The following is a 23,396-nucleotide window of genomic DNA, read 5'->3' on the forward strand; positions in this document are numbered from 1 at the left end:
TAAAGCCTTAGGCCTATGCGTCACTACTTTGACAATAACCGGCATCCAAAAAAAATAAAAAATCACCCAAAATGGGCACAACAGGCAGCCGCGAGGAGACGTTAGCTCTGTGAGGTGGTCCTACCCCGCTTGGTGCATACAGCATCCGAGTTGACGGCGCCCACCGTCCCAGACGGTGTCGGAGCGCCCGGTGCCAGGCCGCAATACCAGTCAGCCCGTAGCGGCACCCGTGGCCCGCGGCCACCCGGCTTCCTGAGCCGCGACTTCCGAAGTCAAAGATATAGAAGAAGCTATTTACATAAGAAATTCGGACTACCCACGAGGCTTCCGTACTCACTCGCTTCAGGCTTGCCAATGCTCCGCGGGCGCTAGGCCTCGCTCTCCCAGGATGCAGACCACGTGGCTCTCGTACGGACGAGTGTACTTCAACAAAACACTCGCGAAAAGGCTTAGCATGTTGAAAAGTTCAAACACACTACAGCGACCGTCGCCTTGCGCAAGAAAGCACGCCGCCGATGCTAGCGATCAAAATCCACGCTATGAATACGCTTCAGTTCAAACAAAGGTTTTCTCGAACCGAGCAAAACTCAAAATTATCGTCCGATGTCCCAAGAGGTCCACGTTGGGCAGCCAGATGTGGGGTCTCACATGTGTTCATGGGACAAAGGAACGACAATACAGTAGTGCAAACAATCAAAAGGGCGTTTATTGCACCTTTCATACACTAATACACACTAGCCCAATTACTACCAATAGTACATTCACATCGGCGCGCGACAAATCAAGGAAGTCCGACTCACCGCGACCCGATAGCGAGTGAATATGTTCGTCCCATGCTGTGACACCATCGCCTAGTCGTTCACGTATACGGTCACGCGAATGGTGGCGCGTTCGAACGATCCGTGTTCGTCCATACCGGTGTCCTGCTCTTAGCCTGTGTCAAGCAATCTTTGGGTATTCTGTACCTTTTGTGTCACAGTGGGACATACTCATTGTGAAGGGTTCACCAAGAATGGGCACACACCCAGTGGCACATACTAAGTGGCTAAACCAATTAAAATAAAGTAAATCAAAGAATCCAATAAATAGAATTCACTACAGTCGAACGCCTTTATAACGAAGTGCTGTTTCTGGTAATCCCATATATATTGTAATGGTCTGGTACCTTGCAGGAGTACCAACCACTGTGGGTTTGGGCTTAGGATGCTGCAGGGCAATGTCAACCATCACCTTGCCTAATCAAGTGCACTGCTGCTCGCGCATGCTCAGCCTGCAAAGCGGGCCATGCACTGCACTGCAAGAAGCACTATATTGCCCTAAGTTGATGAAGACAGATTTATTCGCCTCCGGCGACACCCGGCACTGCACACATGCCCTGTCTCAGAGCAGTGCAGTAACCAGAGGCGCTCTTGTGCCAATGCCAAAAATACAAAGTCCGAGGACACCTAAGCACTTCTTAATGGTTGTGAATGGGAAAGCAATAATGTCCAGTTGAATGCCACTGAGCTGTCCTTCAAGTTTTGCGCTGCGATTTATGTATCTTAGTGGTACGTGCTGCCCCAGCCAGCAAGCAGCAGCTGCCTGCAGTGCCAACGCCGCATGCCACTGACGTCCTGCACCACGAGAGACCCACGAAGCAGTAGCGGCCACCAAGGCTTGCAGGCACACCCTGCAGCTAAGCCTAGGGGCGGGGGTGAGAGAGACATACGGGCTGCGTGGCGGCTTCTGATAGCAAGAGCGAGGTTGACGTGGCATCGCGGAGATCCTCTCTCTTCACGAATACCTGGCGCACTAGTGCGACAGCAGGTGGCCCCTTTCGCCACTCTGCTCCATCAGTGCACGCTCTTGGCATGGTGTCGTAGCCAATGGGAACTCAACTGAGGCGCGCTTGTGACATGGCATCACAGTCAATGGGACTTTAGGTGTCGTTTTGCTGCTACAGACTACAGACACTGGCTTTTTTGCTCAATGGGTCATTTGATGCTTTTGCGTCAAAATTGCGGCTGAACCCATCTCGATGACTCAACGGTAATGCATTAGCATTGAATCAATATAGCGACACAATGTATTGCCACCATCGGAATGAGCTATGTATGAGGTGTCTACTGATGCGGGACTCATCTTTTTCGCACTTCCCTAATAACACTTGCCACCATCGAACACCACGGCCGCAACGCCTGCAGTGGCCTCAAAAATGCATGGCACGCCGGTGCAAGTGTACACTGAGAAATGTGTCATGCAGCAACTGGGGCTCCTCTCTCGCACTTCTTTCTCGACACGCTGCGCCATCTAGCGGCACTGCCAAGAAGTCTGCACGAGGCCTCCGAGACAAGAAGCGTGGCGCGCCAGTATACCTGCAAACGCTGAGAATTGTTCCTTTGCTTGCTGCTCACTCAGTCGCACATAATCAGTGACTCAAGTTCGCAAGAGGTTCATTGAAAAGCGGCACATACCGAGTACATTTGTGGCGAAGCCTGCTAATGTGTCGGGTAGCTGTCCTTGAGACCTTGTGACGCGTGTTCAATTTTGCTCAGCATTGAAGAAATTTAAGAAATCTTTTTCGTCATTGTAGAGCAGTGGATTCTCACTGGCGCATACCTAGTTGGCCAAGTTGGCGTCAAAGACGTTCATTGAAGAGTGGTGCACACTCAGTGGCACATACCCAGTGACCCACGTTAGCATAAAAAGGTTCGTTGAAGACCAGCACAGACCAAGTGGCACATACCCAGTGCTGCAACTGGGCGCTGTGGAGATGGGTTTGCACAAGGCTTACCCGACGAGCGACAGTCAGGATAGGGCACGACGCTCCTCCACTCCGCAAAGCACAAAGGCGCTACGGCAGGGTTCATCGACTCTCCGACACGGCGCAGAGAAGGCTCTGGAGTCAGATCGCCAACAAACACGGGTTTATTCACCCAAGATACAGCACAGTGTGACAGTGACGGCGCTTACGGGCCAAGGCCGATCCGCAAGACCGATCGAGTACGCGCGCCCGCTGCGCTAGGGCTAACTGGGTAGCGGTTCGCCAAGCGCGAGAACGAGGAGTCGCGAGAATAAAGGTCTCATGTAACCACCTCGTCGTGGGCCTGTAAGCATCTGCCGCGGCAAGGAAGTGCTCAGCGGACGAGAGGTCGGGTGGAGAGGGTGCCTGGGGGCAGCCACGCGGGAGGCCAATCAGAGTGCGTCCCGGTGACGTGTTCTCACGGGGCATAGAGTTTCTCACTATAACACCTAGAGGGTAAACTGGCACCACCGTCTATGCAAGTTTCTTAAAGGGCTGCCGTGCCCTCATGGGAATGACGGGATATGTGTCTGCGAGGCTTGTGTTGGCTGGTGTTGTACGAGGCTTTGTCTAAAACGTGGATATGGCTACACAAATAACGCATTCTTAAAATAAAATCTACATAAAAGGCTTTCATTCACCCATATTACATCTCTCAATAAAGTTTACTCACATACAATGCAGCATCAAGCAAAGAAAAGCAAGAACAGATGACAAGTTGTTCCAAAGCGAGCGAGAATCTTGTCATCTGCCCTACAACTTTAGCGGCCAGCTGATACTTTTTACGTTTCATAGAATTGTGCATCCAATAGTATGTCCTCAAAATTAAACAAAACATGTTTTTTGTGTAATAATAAAGCTAAAGTAGTTTTTTACGTCCTGTTTTATCAGGAAAAGAATCATTGTGACAAACGGAACGGTGCTAGCCAGGCGCGTCTTCAAGGCGGTCTGGCTCTCCAAGAACGATGCCAATCCGAATCCACAATATACCGGCAGTCCCTTGCATACCACGGCGCAGTAGCGCCACATTTCCCTCTAGGTTTTATAGTGATAAACTCTCTGTCGCGGGGCAAGTCCGATTCCGGGGGGGAGGGGGGAGGGGGGGGGAGAAGCACGGTTTGTGCGGGAAAGTAGGTCCGGCGCGTTAGCTATGTACGCCATGTTGCCGTTACGGCGGCGGTTCCCGGAGATCGAGCTAAGCGCCACGCGCGAGCTTGGGGACGAAGCGCAGGAAGGCACCTCGACCCCCACAGCGCCAAAGAGTGTCTTCGAAGAGCAGCACCTACCCAGTCCCGCATCTTACAGTGACCCATGTTGTCGTGAAAGAGGTTTGTTGAAGAGTGGCACGTATGTGCACATTACCACATAGTCAGTGACCCAAGTTGGTTTTATGATTGGTTTTGAACCCTGTTACCTCGGCACAGCAGCCTAATGCACTACAGATTATGGTGGCAATACGTTGTGTCGCTACAGTAAAAGCTCGATGATACGAATCTCACGGGGTCACGAAAAATATTCGTATTAGCCGAAATTCGTATCATCGAAACAATTAAAACTACAGTCGAATCTCGATAATTAGAACTCGAAGGGGCCCGAAAATTTGTTCGAATTAAAAGGACGTATTTTTGAAGTATTCGTGCACCATAGCACGAAGCACGAACGGTGCGAGTTGTGAAATATCGCGGCGAGCAAGCGCATAGCAAGCGCGGGCCACGAAACTGCCCAGGCTGGCTAATGGTCGCTTCCCGATAACAGCAGAAAACGAAGCTTCAGGGAGCGGATGGCGCTCGCACATGGGTGCGCGCAGAGACCGTCGAAGGTGAGGGAGGAGCGCGGCAGGGAAGCGGATTTGGCCGCGTCAACTCCGCCGCTTCTGTGGCTCTCCTCGCCCTCCCTCCCTCCCTCTCAACTCCCTCGTAGCTTTCTCACCTTCGACTCCGTGCGTGCCCGCCGCCATGCTGGCACCAGCTTAATTTAGCCGCTCCCTGAAGTTTCGTTTTCTGCCGTTACCGGGAAGCGAGCTTTTGCGGGCGTGGGCAGTTTCGTTGGCACGACTGCGCCTCCGCCGCTGCTTCCCTCTGCGCTGCTGCCGCAGCGTGCAAGGTCAACATGTGCCTAGAAAATAGAGGAAGCATAGAGGAGAAGGGTTCACTGCCATTTTATCCGCGTGGCTGAGACGTCGGCACTAGTGTGTGCTAGAATACGGTTGTCTAGAACACACTAGTCGGCACGTACACGCTTGTTCCGTCTCGATGCAGAAACGGCGACCTTGCAATTTGAGAGAGGGTGAAATTTCCGCCGCAGGTTCTTTTTTTTTTTTTTTTCAGTTCCTTCGCGCGCGGCATTGAGCGGTCTCTCCTGAGCTTTTGCTCTACGGCGGTGTCGGAGCAATGCCAGTCGGATCCGCCGCCGCGTGATTTGGCGCGCTGCTAAGAGCATTGTCGGTGCGCGGTATGTTCGAAATAAGCGTGTTCGAATTAACGAGATTCGACTGTAGCTAAATTAAAGAGTCAGAGGTGAACTCACTCAGGTACATGTACGTAAAAAGCATTTATTTCTTGAAGAAAAAGTCTCTAATGTCCTTCTATCTCGGTAGACACAGCTCGCTGCGACTAGGTAAAATGGTGCAAACACAAAGAACGCGGACCGAAGCACAGCAGCCACTCCGTCCGATGGGCGGCCGCCGAAAAGGAGGAAAAGTACAAAAGTGCCACCACTTCAAACTCTTCGCGCCCAGTCGCGGAGTCCGTGCTGTCCGGCGCTGCGTCCGTGCCTCCGCACCTAAAGAGAATGGGAGAAAGCGCGTGACTGCGCGCTGTTCTCTTTCGCGGCCATCGGTGGGGCGGCGTTTATTCGTATCAACCGACGCAGGCCGGAAATCGATTCGTAACAACCGTTCTCTAGCACGTTGCAAAATATTGGGGCTTGGCCGGGACCACAGAAAACTTTGTATCATCCGGAAATTCGTATTAGCCGTGATCGTATCATCGAGCTTTTACTGTATATTGATTCAATGCTAATGCATTATTGTCGACAGTCATCGTGGGATGGGTTCTGCCACAATGTTTTTCTTTCTGAGGTGTTGTAATTGGAGATGCAAGCTATAAGCATAAAAATACGATACTACTCCTGTACCACCATTTTCGTGTGGTGTCGAATGACAGCACGTGGTGAGAGTAGCCAATAACCAACAGTGTTTTTTTTTTTGTGCCAGAGTTCATTCGGGCAAACCCGGCCAATGATGAGCTCAACTCATCTATTATACTTTTCGTTCTCTTGCAATTTTCATTTTTTTTTGGCAGCAGTGCATTTCATTTTCGTTAATTTTTTTGTATAGCTTTGTTAAGCTTCACTTGTGCAGCAAATCGGTTACAATTTTGTTAATATATGTACAGAATATTGTCTACTTTTGTTTTCATAGAGGATATTGTGGTAAAGAACTTGTCCATTTTTCGTCAGATTTTAGGATAACAGCGTACAGTAGCATGAAAGAGTCTAATTCTTTGATGGTCATCACTGTACATGTATAGCAGCTACCAAATGTCTGAAAAAACACACCTTTTCGAAATGAACCACTCCTAGCATCACTCCAGAGGTACTGCAACCTTCTGTGACTGCTTGAAAAAAATTTGAGTGGGTTGCCGCCCCTCTGCCTCTACCAAAACCGACATTTAGCTTCACACTGTGGTGGCTGCTACCTCTACAGTAATTTAGGGGTATTCCCGTTTCGCCTGGTTTAGTGCCACATGCTTACGCCCACACTTGCGCACTTTATACAGTTAAACCTCAATATAACGAAGTCGGTAAATTTGGGAATTTGCATTGTTATATTGAAATTTTATTATATTGAAATTTTATTGTATTGAAATTTGACCTTTTATGCACTTAAGTACAGTTAACGATGGATTTTTCTTGCACGGAAAGGACCGCAGAATGTTCCCAATTATCGGGCACTGGACAAAACCAAATCCGAAGAAAAAAAAATAGTTTCGTTGTATTTGAGAATCGGCAACGACAGATACGCTTTTATGCACTTTGTTATAATGAGATTCTAAATACATGGTGTTCTATGGACAGGAAAACGTTGCATAGTGAGTTACACTGCCATAGTGAATTAGATGCTGCACATTATCGGATGCTATGTACACCAGGATATAGCACGTTTCAATGTTTTATTAAGTGGCCTGGTAATGATGAGAAGGGCCATGAAAGTCCGGTACGAGCTTTGGGAGGAATGACGAGGCAGCGCGTTGCTGTCCAGCGCGTGGAAATCAACACACGTAGGAAACTTGCTTTTCTATCGCTGTTTGAGCGGATGCATCCACCAGTGTTCTGCTGCCAAGGTGCCGGGATCTTGTTACACGTGCCACCAGGCTTGAGCACACATGGCACGGGAGAATCAGAGGCGAGAATCGGATTACAAAGCTGGAATAATGATGCAACGACCATCACAGCATCGTGTACATGAGCATACAGTCATCGGCCCAAGTTGGTAGACAGCTTACAGGGTTTATCTGTAAAGTAATGAGACTGGGTCTGATAAAAAGAATTTATTGATTCTTCATTATTAAAATTCTTCAAAATCAGTCTCCTTGGGCGTCGATACGGTGCTGCCAACGGGATTCCCACACTGCAAAGGCTCCCTGGAAGTCAGCTGCCATAACCTCTCTCAGAGACTCTGTGACAGCCTGTTGGATGGCGGGAACATTGTCACAATGGTGACCTTTCAAGCTTCTCTTGAGCTTTGGAAACAGGAAAAAAGTCTACCAGGCGCACATCGGGACTGTGCAGTAGCTGCGGGAACGTTGCAACCCCTATCCGGGCCAGGTAGGCGGACACAACCAAGGCGGTGTGGACTGGAGCATTGTCGTGGCGGAGCTTTCAGTGAGCGGCAATCTCTGGTCGTTTCCGTTTGACGGCTCTGTGAAGGCTCTCAAGGACTTTTTTGTAGAACACGGCTTCAACGGTTCATCCCGGAGGTACAAATTCTTTGTGGACCACTCCACGATTGTTAAAAAAAGACAATGAACATTGTCTTTACTTTGGACTTCGACATTCTCACTTTCTTGGGGCTCGGGGAGTTCGCGGTGTGCTACCCTGAACTTGGGCGCTTGGTTTCGGGGTCTTACTGGAGTATTGGAGCACCCATAATTCGTCGCCTGTTATCACGCCGTCTAAGAAGTCCCATTCACTTTCTAACTGCACCAACATCTCATGGGAAACGTCAACTCGTCGTTGTTTTTCTTCCATCACTCAACACTTTTGGCACCAATTTCAAACAAACCTTCTGCATGCTTACATTTTCAGAAATTTTCTGAACTGTTGTTTTGCACATGTTGAGGTCTTCGGCAATTAATTTTATACTCAAACGATGGTCGGAGTCCAGGAGATTTTTAGGGGCGAAGCTCCTTATAGCGGCACCCGTTTCGTCCCCGTCGTAGTAGTAGTAGTAGTAGTAGTGTGTAACCAGTCTGAGAAAAATGAGAAAAAAATTCCGAAGTTGTGTCCGTAGCGCGGAATCGAACCAGGGACCCCTCGCTTCCGAGCGCGCGGCGTTAGCCCACTACGCCCCGAAGCGGACATGGACAAACGCACTACGATGGCTATAAATACCCAACATTAACGAAACGCCGCGTTTCTAGCGCGTTTCTAACGCGTTTGTGCTAGCGCGTTACGGCCCGTGTAAGAAGCTGGTGTAAGACGCTGTGGCCTCTCCACCTTACCTTCAACGCGTTTCGAACGCGCTGCCCAAAGCGGTGGCAAGTCAAGTTCAAGTCGAGGAGCGTTTATGAATACGGGGGGTATACTCTCTCAGCAGTCATGTGATGGCGTCGGCAAACGCGGTGCACGTTCCGGCATGTGTAAATGGCTGCGTAAGACGCTGTGGCCGCTCCCCCTTACTAGAGAGTACTGCAAGTTTCTAACGCGTTTGTGCTAGCGTCCCCTTAAGCGGGAGATCCGATGATTCCCTCCGGAGCTTCGCCCACTCATCATCATTCACCTCGTGGATCTGCTGTCATTTTTTTACTTTGGCCACATTTTTGGGCAAATAACTCGTTAAAGAGCATCCAAATTGCTCCATGTCTTCAACGGTCTCCCGTCCGACTTGAACTCACTGAACCACCGAAAAACCTGGGCCCTTGACAGAGCGTCGTCCTTGTAAGCCTCCTTAACCAAGGCAAGCGTCTCGGAAGTGGTTTTGCCCAGGTGAAAGCAAAATTTAATCGAGTACCGCTGCTCCAGCGAAGTTTCGTTTTCTGCCGTTATCGGGAAGCGGGCGTTTGCCAGCGTGGGCAGCTTCGTTGGCCGGCCTGGGACAGCGCCGCTGCTTTCCTCTGTGCCGTAGCCGCAGCGTGCAAGGTCAACACGTGACTAAAAAGTGGAGGAAGCATAAAGGAGAAAGAAGGGTTCACTGCCATTGTTTACGCGTGGCTACGGTAGCGTGGCTAAGACGTTGGCATGTACACGCATGTTCTGGCGCAACGCAGAATCGGTGACCTTGCCATTTGAGAGAGGGTGAAATTTCCGCCGCGTCTTTATTTCTTTTTTTTTTTTTTTTTTTGTTCGGGCGCGACATTGGGGGGTCTCTCCTAAGCTTTTACTCTATGGCGGTGCTGGAGCAATGCCGGTCGGAGGCGCTGCCGCGTGATTTGGTTCGAATTAACGAGATTCGACAGTAAATTGAATGCAAACGTTCTAGCCGCATTCCTCGACTGTCGCATATGCGTGGCGGCTCGGTGCACGTTTTGTATATGTGTGGGCCTTAAAAATTGTTGCTTTGGTTATGGTTCGGTACCGCTTATAGTGCGGATATTCGCGACTCCGGCGACTTACGTTATAAGCGGTCTACACTGTATATATATTTATATGAGAAGAAAGGGAACCGAGGGGCCCAATTTTTATTAATCATATCATAAGAAGCCAACAAACAATGACACCAGGACAACATAAGGGAAATTACTTGTACTTCCTAATTGAATAAAGAAATGAAAAATAATGGAAATGAAAATGGCGTCTTATGTGTGGGGGCCTCACACATGCTCTTGAGACAAAGGAAGGACAACACAGTAGTGCAAACAATCAAAATGGCATTTATTGCACCTTGTGGGTTCTTGGTGTCTCACAGGAGACCAAGTAAAGCCCTGAGTTGACGGAAACTGTTTATTGAATCCGTCGGCACCAGCACTTCACAAACGCTTGCACGGCAGGGAACCAAAGGGGTCCCGCACCAGGGAGAAAATACAATAACAGGCGCCTATAGCACGTCGCTGCGAGAGCACAGGCTCGAGCTGGGACACGCCGCTAGGAAAAGTCCAGGCGGCTATGCTACTTGCTCCGGCGATAACCAATGGGACAACTCGCGAGAGCTCGGGCAATCTCTTTCGGCTTTCCCTTTCGGCAAGTGCGGCTCGGCATGGTATGACCTCGCATGAGCACTAGGCACCGCTCATCGGCTTAGCGTCGGGAAAGGATCAGCACAAAATATGCGCTTCCCGCACGGGCAAAGGCACCGTGTGCAAGCTCCTATCCTAGTCACAAAGGTGTCGGCGGACGAGAGGAAAGCATGTACGTACCATGTGCTGGTCCCAGGGATAAGAGAGCCACACTCCGCCGCTAGCAGCCGACGCGGGTGCGTAGTGACGTCAGCGCCCCGCCGTCACCGCAAACCACCACGTGTCGAGCGCCACCGCTAAAACTGGTTGGGCGTGGACGGGGAAAAAAAAGCGAGGGACGGCAGAACTGGTGAAGCCCGTGCAATGGCGCCGGCGCCTCCCTCATACTCCACATCCTCCTCTCCTTAAATGCCCCCTTACCAGCCTGCCGAAACAGCTAGTAGGGGCTTATGCACCAAAGACAATTGAGTCTTTCATGCACAAGCTAAATGCTAACCCCAGCCCAGCAAGTACTTAAACACCGCGTTCCGACATACATAAAACACTTTCATGCGCTACAGTTAAACCTGCTTATAACGAACCTCCATATAACGAATTCCTGGATATAACGAAGTTTTTCTATTCCCCGCCATTACTCCATAGAAGCACATGTATTTGCGACCTCTACGTAACGAAGTGGCAGCAGGATACCCCCTCGATATAACGAATTCCCCCCTCCGACAGCCTAGAGATTTCACCCCAAATATTGTCATTTTTGCGCGAGCGGCAACCGGAAGCACCTTGTCCGCCGCGACGGAATGCGAAGCGAGCGCACGTGTGCGTGCGTGTGTGTGCGAGGCGGGCCTGCATCCCTCGACCCGGCGATCTTGCCGCCGCGGGCGTGACCTTTCCCCCTCCCTTCATTCAAACCTGATCCTGCCGCTTGCTGCAGCTGGCCTAGCCCGCCAAGCCGGCACTCTCTCCTTTTCCAGTTGATGTTGCCGACGCGCTGGTACATGCTGTGCCACATCACACTCGATGAGCGCGGACGTGCGCTGTCAAACGCTGGCGGCGTGTGGAAGCGCCGCTGGAAAAGCGAGCGAAGTGACCTTCGTGCTGTTGTCTATCGCTTCAACGCAAACTGAGCGCCGAGAACACAGAGCACGCACAAAGCTACGAGCCGCTGACACACCTACACTGCTAGACTCTGCCCCAACGCAGATCGCTTTCAAGATAAGGCCCGCGCGACCGCGCGCCGCCGCGCAGTACGCAGTTGATGCCAGAGTACAGTACAACGCCGCCCCTCTATCCCTACCCCCTCGCTCGCTCGCTGGTGCCTCTAACGCAACGGAAGAGGGCGCGCTTCCTCCCTGCTTTTCTTGCGCGCACGAGATTAGACGCGGTCGTTGGCTCCCCTCGCACGTTTTCACTCGCACATACAGCATACGGCGCGCGGCGACTGCGTTATCGCCCTTGGAGTTTCTGTGAGCCAAAACCAATTTTAGGGCCACAACGCGTCATAGACACCATCTTTATGTAGCCAATACGGATCTCAAGGGCCATACGTTTTCTGGTGGAAACCGAAAATACGTCATAGTTGTCGCCCCTGGCACTTTGGGCGGCCAATGCCATCGTCAAGCCACTAAGCCAACCGACATGAAAAGTCAAAATGGCCGCTCGGGCCGGCGCGGGGTGGCAGTTCGCAACGTATGATGCGGGAACGGTCCCACAGTTGCGACGCAACAGCGGGGTTACCAATGCATTGGGTTCTATGGGAGCTGTGCCGGGACCGGCCGAAAACGAACAGCCGGGAAAACGCAGCCCCCGGGAACGTAACAGCGGGGTTCTATGTAACACTATACGACGCTACAACGCCATCGTGACGCTCGCTTTTTGTTTCCGATGCCTCGCGCTTGTGCGAAACGACACGCGTCCACGCATCCGGTACCTGGTATGACATTCCAAGGATGAGTGCTTCGACGAAAACGGAAAACGGGTGCGCGTTACAATTGAGGGTGCGTTAGAATCGAGTAAATACGGTAAGCGTTTCTTTTTCGAATTTTCGTGCCGAACCTGCATATAACGAAATCCTCTTTATAACGAAGTTTTTCGGGAATTCAGGTTTAACTGTATAATAATAATAATAATAATAACAATAATAAACAAGGAACGTGGAAAAAAAATTAAAAATGCTACGCTCCATGATACAAAAAAAAAATAAACGCCGTGAGATGGGCAAGAAATATTAACAAAAATAGTCGGCCGCTGGCATGGGACAGTGTCCGGTGCGAAAGGACATGGCGCATACAGTTTGGTGGCTAGGGGCGGTGGCCGAAGACGTAGGAGTTTCGAGGAAGGCTTGGTTGCAGGAACGGGCTCACCGTTGGTAGATCAGAGTTGTTCCTTTTGTGGTAGTGGCGGTCCCGAACTCCAGCCGGACGGGGCAGGACACTGCCAGGTCAGCTGGCCACGCCGCTGTGGCCAAGATGAAAGGGGCAGCCATGACCGTGGCTGCAAGCCGCTTGCACGGCGGCGACGACTGCAGAGAGCCGGGCTCTCGGTCTGATGTCAGAGGGTCAGTGACCCCGTCCACCTTCAGTGTCCACGGCGAACCGATGCAGCAGTTGGTGCGACTTCTGGTTGCTTCGAAGAGCAACAGGCACCACGCACGCATGCACGCGCACACACACAGGCACGCACACACACTCCTTGCGGTTTTCTCCATGGCTGCGCAACACTCCCAAACACCCCAATGCTCATCGCCGTCCACAACACGCCGCGCCATAAAAGGCGCAAAGCGTCCTTCGCCCCCTCACACCCACGAGTCAATGGGACCATTGTCCCCCCCGCGCCTGACGACCGCGTTAATCACCAACCCCCTTCTCGGCAAAGAAAAAAACAGAAAAAAGAAAAGAACAAGAAAAACATTTTCATTTTGACCTTGGTCAGTGACCTGCTTCACAAATAACAATGCTTTTACCTGACCAGACGGTATTCCGTCGAACTCTTGACTACAAAAATCTTCTACATCTACGTACAAGAAAAAAAAACACGTAATGAATTAAACTATAAGGCCATACACGCAAAAATTAAACACACTTTCAAATACAAAAAACATAATTGCACTCAGCATGCGTACTCAAAAAAAAAAAATGCAGACCGTTAAAACGCTACATAAGCACTTGCAATAAGCTGGGCTGGGACCAGCTTCTTTACGTGCACTGGCCATAAAGAAGCTAGCCCACTGAGGCTACGCATTTTACTGAGGGCCTTCGGTTGCGGAAAAGTCCGTCGTCCGGCACGAAATCACACAGGTGACAGCTTCCTCAGATTGTACTGGTGCGTGGTCCGAATGCGGAACGTTGCCCCGGGTGTGCCCCGTTGGTGTCGCGCAATGCCACTAAGCACTGGCGCGAGCTCGTCAGACCGTGACGCAAAGGCCTTCAGCTTGGCGACATGGGCAAGGCCAAGTTTTCCCGAAGGGGAATCTTTCAGCAAGTACACGAGCGGAGACCAAACTTTCTCTACTCGGTACGGACCAAGCCACTTAGGAGCAAGCGAGGCTGAGAACCCCTTGGTCGCGTCGCTAAGAGCGTGGTTGCGCTTCAGGACGAGATCACCTACCTTAAATGAAAGATGGCGATGCTTCCGGTCGTACTGAGCCTTCTGCTGGGGCTTGGCCGGCGTCAAACCCTTCCTTGCTCTACAGAGAGCCCGACAAAGCCTGTCCCGAAGTGCTGAAGCGTAAGCAGAACAGTCTGCCGGCGCCTCCTCGTCCCCGAGCTGGCATTGCATGACACTGGTCACCGGATTAGCCAACTCCCTTCCAAAATTGAGGAAGGCGGGAGAGAAACCAGTTGAGTGATTCTCGGAGGTTTGAACTGCGAACGCAAGCTCACTCAAGTGGTCTGCACAATCCTTTTGACGATCGGCAAAGGCAGCTAACATTGGTTTGAGAGTTCTATTGAGTCTCTCCATCCAATTGGACTGGGGATGGTAGGGCGAAGTGGTGCAGTGATAAATTTCCAGGAAACGGCACGTAGCACCAAACACCCCAGCGGTGAAATAGGACGCGTTGTCCATAATCAGTCTTTTCGGAAAGACAAACCGACAAAGCACTTCCTGTAGCCTTTACAGCACCGCTCGCTCTGTCACTTTTCGAAGCGGAAACAGTTCCACCCATTTAGAAAAATGATCAACGACTACCATCAGGTGTGTGAACCCCTGCTTACTCCTGGGGAAAGGTCCCATAAGATCGTAGGTAGCCACTTGCCGCGGACATTCACTGTCGATTGGTTTCATCAGCCCGGGTGGCTTGCCACCCCTTGATTTCACCATTTGACAGACCTGGCAGGAACGGCAATAGCGAAAAATGTCACGCTTTATGCCAGGCCACACAGTTTGGATTAGTTTCACAAAAACTTTAGAGCCACTCAAATGACCGGCCAAGGGGTCATCATGAGAACATCGCAACAGTGCGCAACAGTGCGCTGGGCCTTCAGTAGCTCTTGGCTGCTGAAAGCGATTCCAATTCTCCCAAAGGGGAGGCTGGTCTCGTCCCCACTCAGGACTACAGCCATCGGCATCATGGGTTTGCTTTCGAGAAGCTCCCCCGCATGCACGCTTTCCGGCGCGCTGCTTGCCTGGAGCGCGGAGAAACAGATTTGCCCGCTTGCGGACTCGCCTCTCCGCTCGTTTCGCCCTCGGTGCTAGCTGGCGCAAAGGCACCGGCAGCGGCTGTCGCACCTGGAGAAAAGCTCTGGTTGGACAATGGGGCACGAGATAGCGCGTCAACTACCACGTTAGTATGTGAGGTCTCACATGTGCTCTTGGGACAAAGGAGCGACAACACAGTAGTGCAAACAATCACAAGGGCATTTATTGCACCTTTCATACACCAATACATGCTAGCCGAGTTACAATGCATAGAAAATGCACATGGGCACGCGACAAATCCAGGAAGTCTGACTCACCGTGACCGGATAGCGAGCGAATATGTTCGCTCGCCGTGTCGTTCACGTGTACGGTCACGTGAACGGTGGCGAGGTCGAACGATCCGTGTTCGTCCATGCCGGTGCCCTGCTCCTAGCTACGCAAGATGGTCTCGCAAAGCGTAGATTGGCGCACGCACGGGACATCCGCATCGCTCACCGATCCCAACCCGAAGAGGAAGCGCCTTCGACCTTTCGCTCCAAAATCACCCCGCCGTCGGTGGAGTTAGCTTCGTGACACTCGCGCCATCTCTCGCAATGCGCCGCAACCACTATGACCGCCGCCGGCACTTAGCCATGCGGTGGAGCCGGATTACAGGAGACGCGAGCTATGCGGGGAAAACAACATCAAGGGACGCGTGAGAGTTGCGCATCCCCACAAGTGCTTCCCTTTCGATACTACACAGAAAAGTCATAATGCTGTATCTGGAGAGCCCAGCGCGCCAGTCGGCCCGCAGGCTCACGGAGCCGCATCAGCCAGCATAGCGCACTGTGGTCCGTTTGCACTACGAATTTCGTACCATCAAGGTAGACATTGAATTTACGTAGTGCAAACACGATAATGTGGCACTCCTTCTCCGTCACGGAATAATGCCTCTCTGCCAGTATCAAGGAGCGGCAGGCAAAGGCCAACGGCTGCAACATGTCATCGTATTCCTGTAAGAGGACTGGTCCTAAACCCAGATCGCTCGCGTCGGTGTGGACAACGAACGGTCTGGTCAGGTCGGGGAGTCTGAGCTGCGCTGTTTCCGCAATGGCGCTAGACAGTTGGCAAAAAGCCTGCTGCTGCTCAGGTACTCACTGCCACTCGGCCGACTTACCCACGAGCTTGCTCAAGGGTGCCTGCACTCGGGCACAGGACGGCATGAACGACCGGTAAAAGTTGGCCATTCCCAAAAAGCGGCAAAGGTCACGTACGTGCTTGAGCTCGGGGAAATTGAGGATTGCCCAAAGTTTCTCCCGGTCCGGCTCAATGGAGCCTCTGCCCAGCGTAAACCCCAGTAACTGAACTCGGGTTTGCGCTAGTTGTGCTTTCGCAGGATTCAAATTCATCCCGGCGGCCCGCACCCTCTCGAGCACATCGGCAACATGGGCCAAGTGTTCTTTGAAGGTTCGTGAATAAATCACGATGTCATCGAGGTAGCACATGCAGTATGACCACTTTGCTTCCCCGAGGATGCGGTCCATCAGTATCTGAAAGGTCGCAGGACTGTTGCAAAGAGCAAAGGGCATACGAGTAAAGTTGAACAACCCTCTGTGGGACGTGAACGCGGTGTTAGACCGGTCACGCGCATCCATCCGGACCTGTAGGTGACCTTTCGAGACATCCAACATAGTGAAGTACCTCGCACTGCCCAGGGTTCCTACAATGGAGCTAATCGTAGGAAGCGGATAGGCATCCTTACGATTCACTCCGTTCAGACGGTGGTAGTCTAACCACAGGCAATGACTGCCATCTTTCTTAGGCACCAACACAATTGGAGATGCCCAGGCACTGTACGAGCGGTGGATAATGTCGGCCGATAGCATCTCGTGCAGCAAACCATCAATCACCTGCCTGTTTGCAAGGCTGATGGGCCAGGGGTTACACTTCAAAGGAAGCTTGACACCAGTTTCGATCGCGTGGCTCGCCAAATAAGTACAGCCCGGTTGATCGGTGAAAAGGTTTTTGAAAAGTCAAGCTCAGTCACTAACAGCCGACGCGGGTGCGTAGTGACGTCAAGCCCCCGCCCTCACTGCAAACCACCGCATGCGGAGCGCCTCTGCTAGAACCAGTTGGGCACGGACGGGGAAAAAATGCGAGGGACGGCAGAACAGGTGAAGCCCGCACAATGGCGCTGGCGCCTCCCTCAATCCCCACAAACTTTCATACACTAATACACGCTGGCCGAAGTACTATGCATAGAACATTCAAATGGGTGCGCGACAAGTCAAGGAAGTCTGACTCACCGCGACCGGATAGCAAGCAAATATGTTTGCCCCATGCTATGACACCATCGCCTAGTCGTTCACGTGTACGGTCACGGGAACGGTGGCATGTTCGAACGATCCGTGTTCGTCCATACCGCTGCTCTGCTCCTAGCCACGCGAGACGTTCCCGCGAAACGTGGATCGGCGCACGCGCGGGACACTCGCATCGCTCACCGACCCCAACCTGAAGAGGAACAGCCTTCTCCCTTCTGCGCCTGCATAACCCCCCGCCATCGGGTGGCGTCAGCAGCGCAACACTAGCGCCATCTCTCGTAATACGCTGCAACTCCGCCGTCTTAAAGCTTGTGGGAATCCTCAGGTCCCATGACTGCCGCACGCGCATTGAACGTCGCATCAGGCGCATGCGCACCAGGGAGAGTTGGGAGAGGGGAAACTTTCCTTCCGCGGGCGGCGCACGGGAATTGCAAGCGCTATCAGCGCCACCGGGTGGGTCACGTGAGATCCCGCTGACATCACCCGGGTCTCTTTGGTCCCCAGCAAGTGGTGATAGTGGAAGTCTCCGCCGCCGCTCCCATATTCCCGCACGTGGTTAGTCAACATACTCGCACATGTTGTTTCAAGTTATGGACATCGAGATAACCGATTTCTGTAAATATAAATAGGCTGATGATGGTGATCTTTTTTCTTATCAGTCAAAGTGTTAGCGCTACGTGTTCACCCGCTTGCCTCTTCCGTAGGCAATTGCTTTGTTTACAGGCGGGCGCTCGCAAACCGGCGATACTGCAGTCTCTTTTGTGAGATGTGCAAGAACTGATAAAACCTTGTCTAATAATCTAGCAATTGATTACAGCAAGAGTCTCACTGGCTTCATTTTTCTGACGGGTGCACACCACTGAGTTTGCTTGCAGGCACTAACATGGTGTGCCTCACTTTCGCTGTGGCCGCGTGTCTCTGGGGCCATATATTTAAAGATCCACTTGATTTTCTGTTCTTCTGGCCTGCATTGCTTTCATCCTTGCCTAGATCACACCCTCCGTGCAACACACAATAAAGGTGGGAAATGAAATGAAAAGTTTCGAAGTATAGTTATTTGTGGTATTTGTGCAGAGAGTTTTCTGTGACTTGCTCACCCATTGGTACCTGTTTTACCTGTAGGAGGAGCCATCATGCCAGTTGTTATCCGCATTGTGCCGTTTTCTGCCTGAGGCACCCAGCCCTGAAGAATGCCTTGGCACCCAGTGTGTGCCACCACTGAGCACACTACGACGTGGTCTCTTGGCACTCAGCCGCCAGTGGAAACACCTGCTGTACATGCCTCTGCTGGTGGAGCAGAACAGCCGGCTGCGCAAACGCACACGGCCGGAGCCACCAGCTCAACTGCTGGGTGTGCCCTTGCGTGAGGATGAACCCCCGTCTGATGAGACTGCTTGCCTGCTGGCCGAGGACGCCGCAGGTGCTGCGCAGGCGGCCAGGGTGAGTAGTGCTCTCACGGAAAGAATATTCTGCACCTCCCAAGAACAAGCATTGAAAGCATCCGACTAATATTAGGAGTAGTGAATGTAATAAGGAGTTGAGCAGCAGTGAGAAAAACTCTCAGGACTTTAGCCATTAGAAGGATGGGCAGGACACAATATGAAGGACTGTGACGTCAAGATTGCAAGTTTGCTTTGGTTGTATGAAGCAGACTGTCTTTTGTTTCTATTAGCACTGTTGACTCCTGTTGGACTGAGGTGTAAGTGGTTGTTCTACAGCCAACTATTATTTGCAATTTAAAGCAAAGTGAAATGTTGAACTCATAATTGCAAGTGACCTCTAGACGTTAGCCTAGTTTCTTGGCTGCAACACATCCCTGGAGTGAAGGGTGAGCAAGCCTGTATGGAAACTACAGGTTTTCCCACTCAATTTAATGCCAAGCACCACTGAAAATAATCAAGGTGCCAGCCACTTTAATCTGAGCGCCAGCACTTTTAATTCAAGTGCCAGTAATTTAATCCAGGCGCCACCGCATTTAATCCCAGCGCTATCCAAATTAATCCGCGTGCCAACTGATTTTATCCTTGCGCCAGCTATTTTAATCTAAGTGCCACCTTCACACTGCGCAAGGCTTTGGCGAACAAAAATTGAATTTATTAAAGTGAAATTCGTCAGAAAAATTGTAAAGTACGACTTAACCACAACCTACAGACGTGATGGTGTCGGATTGTAATTTGAATATACTAGAAAAAAAACCTGATAATCAGCCAGAGATCTTTGAATGCTATCGCGTTCCACTCCTAAAGGCGAAGCTTAAGCGTCCTCCAATTCTGATGGTGTTTCGCTGCACTTTGGTTCTAGGCAACTTTGAGGTGAATGTTGAAAACCGGGCCTTCCTAAATTTTGATCGGGCCCCATGTCGCAGAAAATACGGTGTCGGTGTCGACGTCAACGGCGTCCAATAACGCTATCGCGTTCCACTCTTAAAGGCGAAGCTGAAGCGTACTCCAAATTTTTAAGCAAAGCTTTATAGGCTCGCAAGTGTTGGCGGTGGTGGTGGTGTCACGCTGAAAAGATGGCCGATCCTGGCGATAGTGCAGAAAGGGTCCTAGCTCAATGGCACATACCAGGTAGAAGAAAGAAAGGAAGGAAGAAAGGAAGGAAAGAAGACAAAAAGAAAGAGAGAAAAGAAAAGAAAGAAATCATGTGTGGCGCGCACCTGCATTGGATATGCTACATGCGTTATCACGTGACACGCGCGCGACCAGTCAGGTTCGTTGGTGTGTCGAGAAGCCCTAGGGACATGGAATTAAAGCGCGTTGGCGCACGCTCCTCTGGGCTTCCCTCGCCTCAGCTCAGTTTCGGCAAACAGATGGGAAGGTCACGCGGGGTGCGCTCTCCAGAGTAGCAAGCTGCGTTTGATGAACCCCGGCGTGAACTCGCTCCGTAAAGGGCTCGTCGTCAGAGTGCTGATTCTAGCGTTCGTGCACGAAGCGTTCGTGCGTGTTGGCCGCCGATCCCACGCCAAAGAGGAAGCGCCGTTGACCCCTTTCTCCCAAGTCACCCCGCCGCTTGGTGGTGCCAGCATCGCGACACTCGCGCCATCTCTCGCACTGCGCCGCAACTCCGCCGCCGTAAAGCTACGCGGCGAAGCCGTATTACGGGAGCCATGCGGGGAAAACAACATCAGGGAACGCGTGAGAGTCGCGCATCCCCACATCCCCCCAACTTTAAATCACTACACATACGCCGGCGAAACATGTCACAAGGCCTATCAACGCGCGCGTCGCTTACAAAAGTTACTACATGCGACAGTGGCGCCGCCGAGGAAATGTCCACACGTTATCCACAACATGCGAGGCGACATTGTCTCTGGGGTTCACCGCTGGCGTCCGTTGGTCACAGCACCAGCTCTTCAGATTCGATGGCACGACTCCAGCACAGGACTCCGGAAACGGCGACGCAGAAGTCGGCCCGAGCAAGCGTCGCTCACGCTGACGCGCCCTGCCGGCGAGAGCCGCTGTAGCCGTTGGTGACTGCCGGCTCTTTTCCCAGCCGCCGAGGGTAGCGAGCCGGACGAACTGGCCACAGGCATCTGCATCGCCTGGGGCTTGATTGTAGTCCGGGGAGGCAGCGCTGACGATGTGCAGGTGACAGCAAACCAGGGGTGACTCCGCTCACGCTGCGTACACTCAACGCACTCGACAAACACTAAAGTAGTGCAAGGTAGAGGAATTCGGCATACGCATCGCCCACGTGGTACGATGTTCAATTCGGCTAGCGAAATTTCGGACGGCATTTCAGATGCTAAGTTCACGTGAACAAAGCTTGCTTTCTTGAGTCGAACGAGTAATTTCAATTCGTGCTAGGCGAACTAATGAGGGAAGCAATGTGCGACATCTCAACACCACGGTCCACCTGGTTGTGTCCCTCAACGTGCGACAGGCGGCTTTGTTAAGCCTTAGGCCTAATGCGTCGCTACTTTGAAAACAACCGGCATCCAAAAAAAAAAAAAGAAAACATCACCCAAAATGGGCACAGGAACAGGCAGCCGCGAGGAGACGTTAGCTCTGTGAGGTGGTCCTACCCCGCTCGGTACACACAGCATCCGAGTTGACGGCGCCCAATGTCCCAGACGGTGTCAGAGCGCCCGGTGCCAGGCCGCAATACCAGTCAGCCCGTAGTGGCACCCGTGGCCCGCGGCCACCTGGCTCCCTAAGCCTCGACTTCCGAAGTCAAAGATATAGAAGAAGCTATTTACATAAGAAATTCGGACCACCCACGAGGCTTCCGTACTCACTCGCTTCAGGCTTGCCAATGCTCCGCGGGCGCTAGGCCTCGCTCTCCCAGGATGCAGACCACGTGGTTCTCGTACCGACGAGTGTACTTCAAAACACTCGCGAAAAGGCTTAGCAAGTTGAAAAGTTCAAACACGCTACAGCAACCGTCGCCTCGCTCAAGAAAGCACACCGCCGACACTTACGATCAAAATCCACGCTAGGACTACGCTTCGGTTGAAACATCTCGAACCGAGCAAAGCTGTTAAAATTATCGTCCGATGCACCAAGAGGCCCCACGTTGGGCGCCAGATGTGGGGTCTCACACATGTGCTCTTGGGACAAAGGAACGACAACGCAGTAGTGCAGACAATCAAAAGGGCATTTATTGCACCTTCCATACACTAATACATACTAGCCGAATTACAACCAATAGAACATTGACACGGGCGCGCGACAAATCAAGGAAGTCCGACTCACCGCGACCCGATAGCGAGCGAATACGTTCGCCCCATGCTATGACACCATCGCCTAGTCGTTCACGTGTACAGTCACGCGAACGGTGGCGCGCTCGAACGATCCGTGTTCGTCCATACCGGTGTCCTGCTCTTGGCCTCGCGCGACGGTCGCGCGAAGTGGGCCGGCGCACGCGCGAAGCGTCCGTGCGTGTTGGTCGCCGATCCCAAGCCAAAGAGGAAGCGCCGTTGACCCCTTTCTCCCACGTCACCCCGCCGCTCGGTGGTGCCAGCATCGCGACACTCGCGCCATCTCTCGCACTGCGCCGCAACTCCGCCGCCGTAAAGCTACGCGGCGAAGCCGTATTACGAGAGCCATGCGGGGAAAACAACATCAGGGAACGCGTGAGAGTCGCGCATCCCCACAATGTATATCAAACGAAGTGGTTTTCAAAGAGTAACAACCTGCTCACTATCACTCGGTCAAATGACATAATCACTAGTGACTCACGTGACGCCATTATGGCGTTTTCCCAACAGGGAACTCTCCTAACCTGCCGACATGCATATCAAACGAAGTGGCTTTCAATGAGTAACAACCTGCTCACTACCACTCGGTCAAATGACGTGATCACTAGTGACTCACGTGACGTCATCACGGTTTTTACACAACCATGCGCTCTCCTAACCTGCCAATATGCATATCAAACGAAATGGCTTTCAAAGGTCAACAACCCTGCTCACTATCACTCAGTCACACTACGTGACAGTCAGTGACTTACGTGACGTCACCAGAGTCGCACCCGAGCATCAATCGCACCCGAGCATCAACTATCTTTACCTGCTGGCATGCGTATCAAACAAAATGGTTTCACATTCACATACTACGAAATGGTTTTCAAATTGCAACTGGTTGGTTGGTGTTATTTAGCGAAGACCCAGTTGCATTTCCGACAGCTGATCGCACAGTAGCAGGGCAGAAGCAGTAATGGCTTCGTATTTGTGTGCATTCGCTGAGGCAACGTATGGCGCACCGCCGATAAGCGCCATCTCGTTCCTCTAGAGCAAACTACTCCGTGAAAAGGGTCAATATGCCTCTAATTTGGTAGCACTTGTGCAGTTTTTAAACTTTGTATTCACAGATACTTTTCTGGTGTGTGTGATGGTGACAATGTATGAAGCATTTGCCCAAGCATTTGCCGATGATTACAGAGAACTTGTTGCACCTAGAAAAATTGATGCTATGAGCGTGCTGGACATGGCAGTAAGCCTGATGACAGTGCTTTTTCACAAGTGCACATAGCTGTTGAAGACGTTTTGTCTTTTTCCCATTCTCATAGGAGCATCATCATTGATTGCCTTGTGTTTGGAGATAGACAGTGCAAAGTCACAGTGGTGGAGCAAACATAGCGGTTCGTTTGCAGAAAATGAAATTAATGTCTTTTAAGCATTTCTGACATTTATATTACTTGGTACTTTCATTATTTAGGACTATGTAGCTCATTACTAGACCCTCATGCTGCCAGAGGTTGCTGAACTAGGCATGATAACATGCAAAAAAATTTGCAACGCCAGCGCAAAGCTTGCTAATGGCACTACATGGCATTTGAAAA

The 23,396-nt window shown here is 51.6% G+C and overlaps 1 protein-coding gene across 1 annotated transcript in view; it reads left to right on the top strand.

Moving 5' to 3' along the window:
- Positions 1 to 23,396, top strand: part of LOC119448019 (transmembrane protein KIAA1109 homolog) — a 431,927-nt gene that overhangs the window by 35,903 nt on the left and 372,628 nt on the right. The window contains exon 5 of the mRNA XM_049665124.1: positions 18,234 to 18,551. Coding sequence (XP_049521081.1) covers positions 18,234 to 18,551 — 318 coding nt within the window. The remainder of the gene's footprint in view (positions 1 to 18,233; positions 18,552 to 23,396) is intronic.

This window comes from Dermacentor silvarum, chromosome 4 (genome assembly GCF_013339745.2).
Source record: "Dermacentor silvarum isolate Dsil-2018 chromosome 4, BIME_Dsil_1.4, whole genome shotgun sequence".
In the NCBI taxonomy this organism is placed as follows: domain Eukaryota; kingdom Metazoa; phylum Arthropoda; class Arachnida; order Ixodida; family Ixodidae; genus Dermacentor; species Dermacentor silvarum.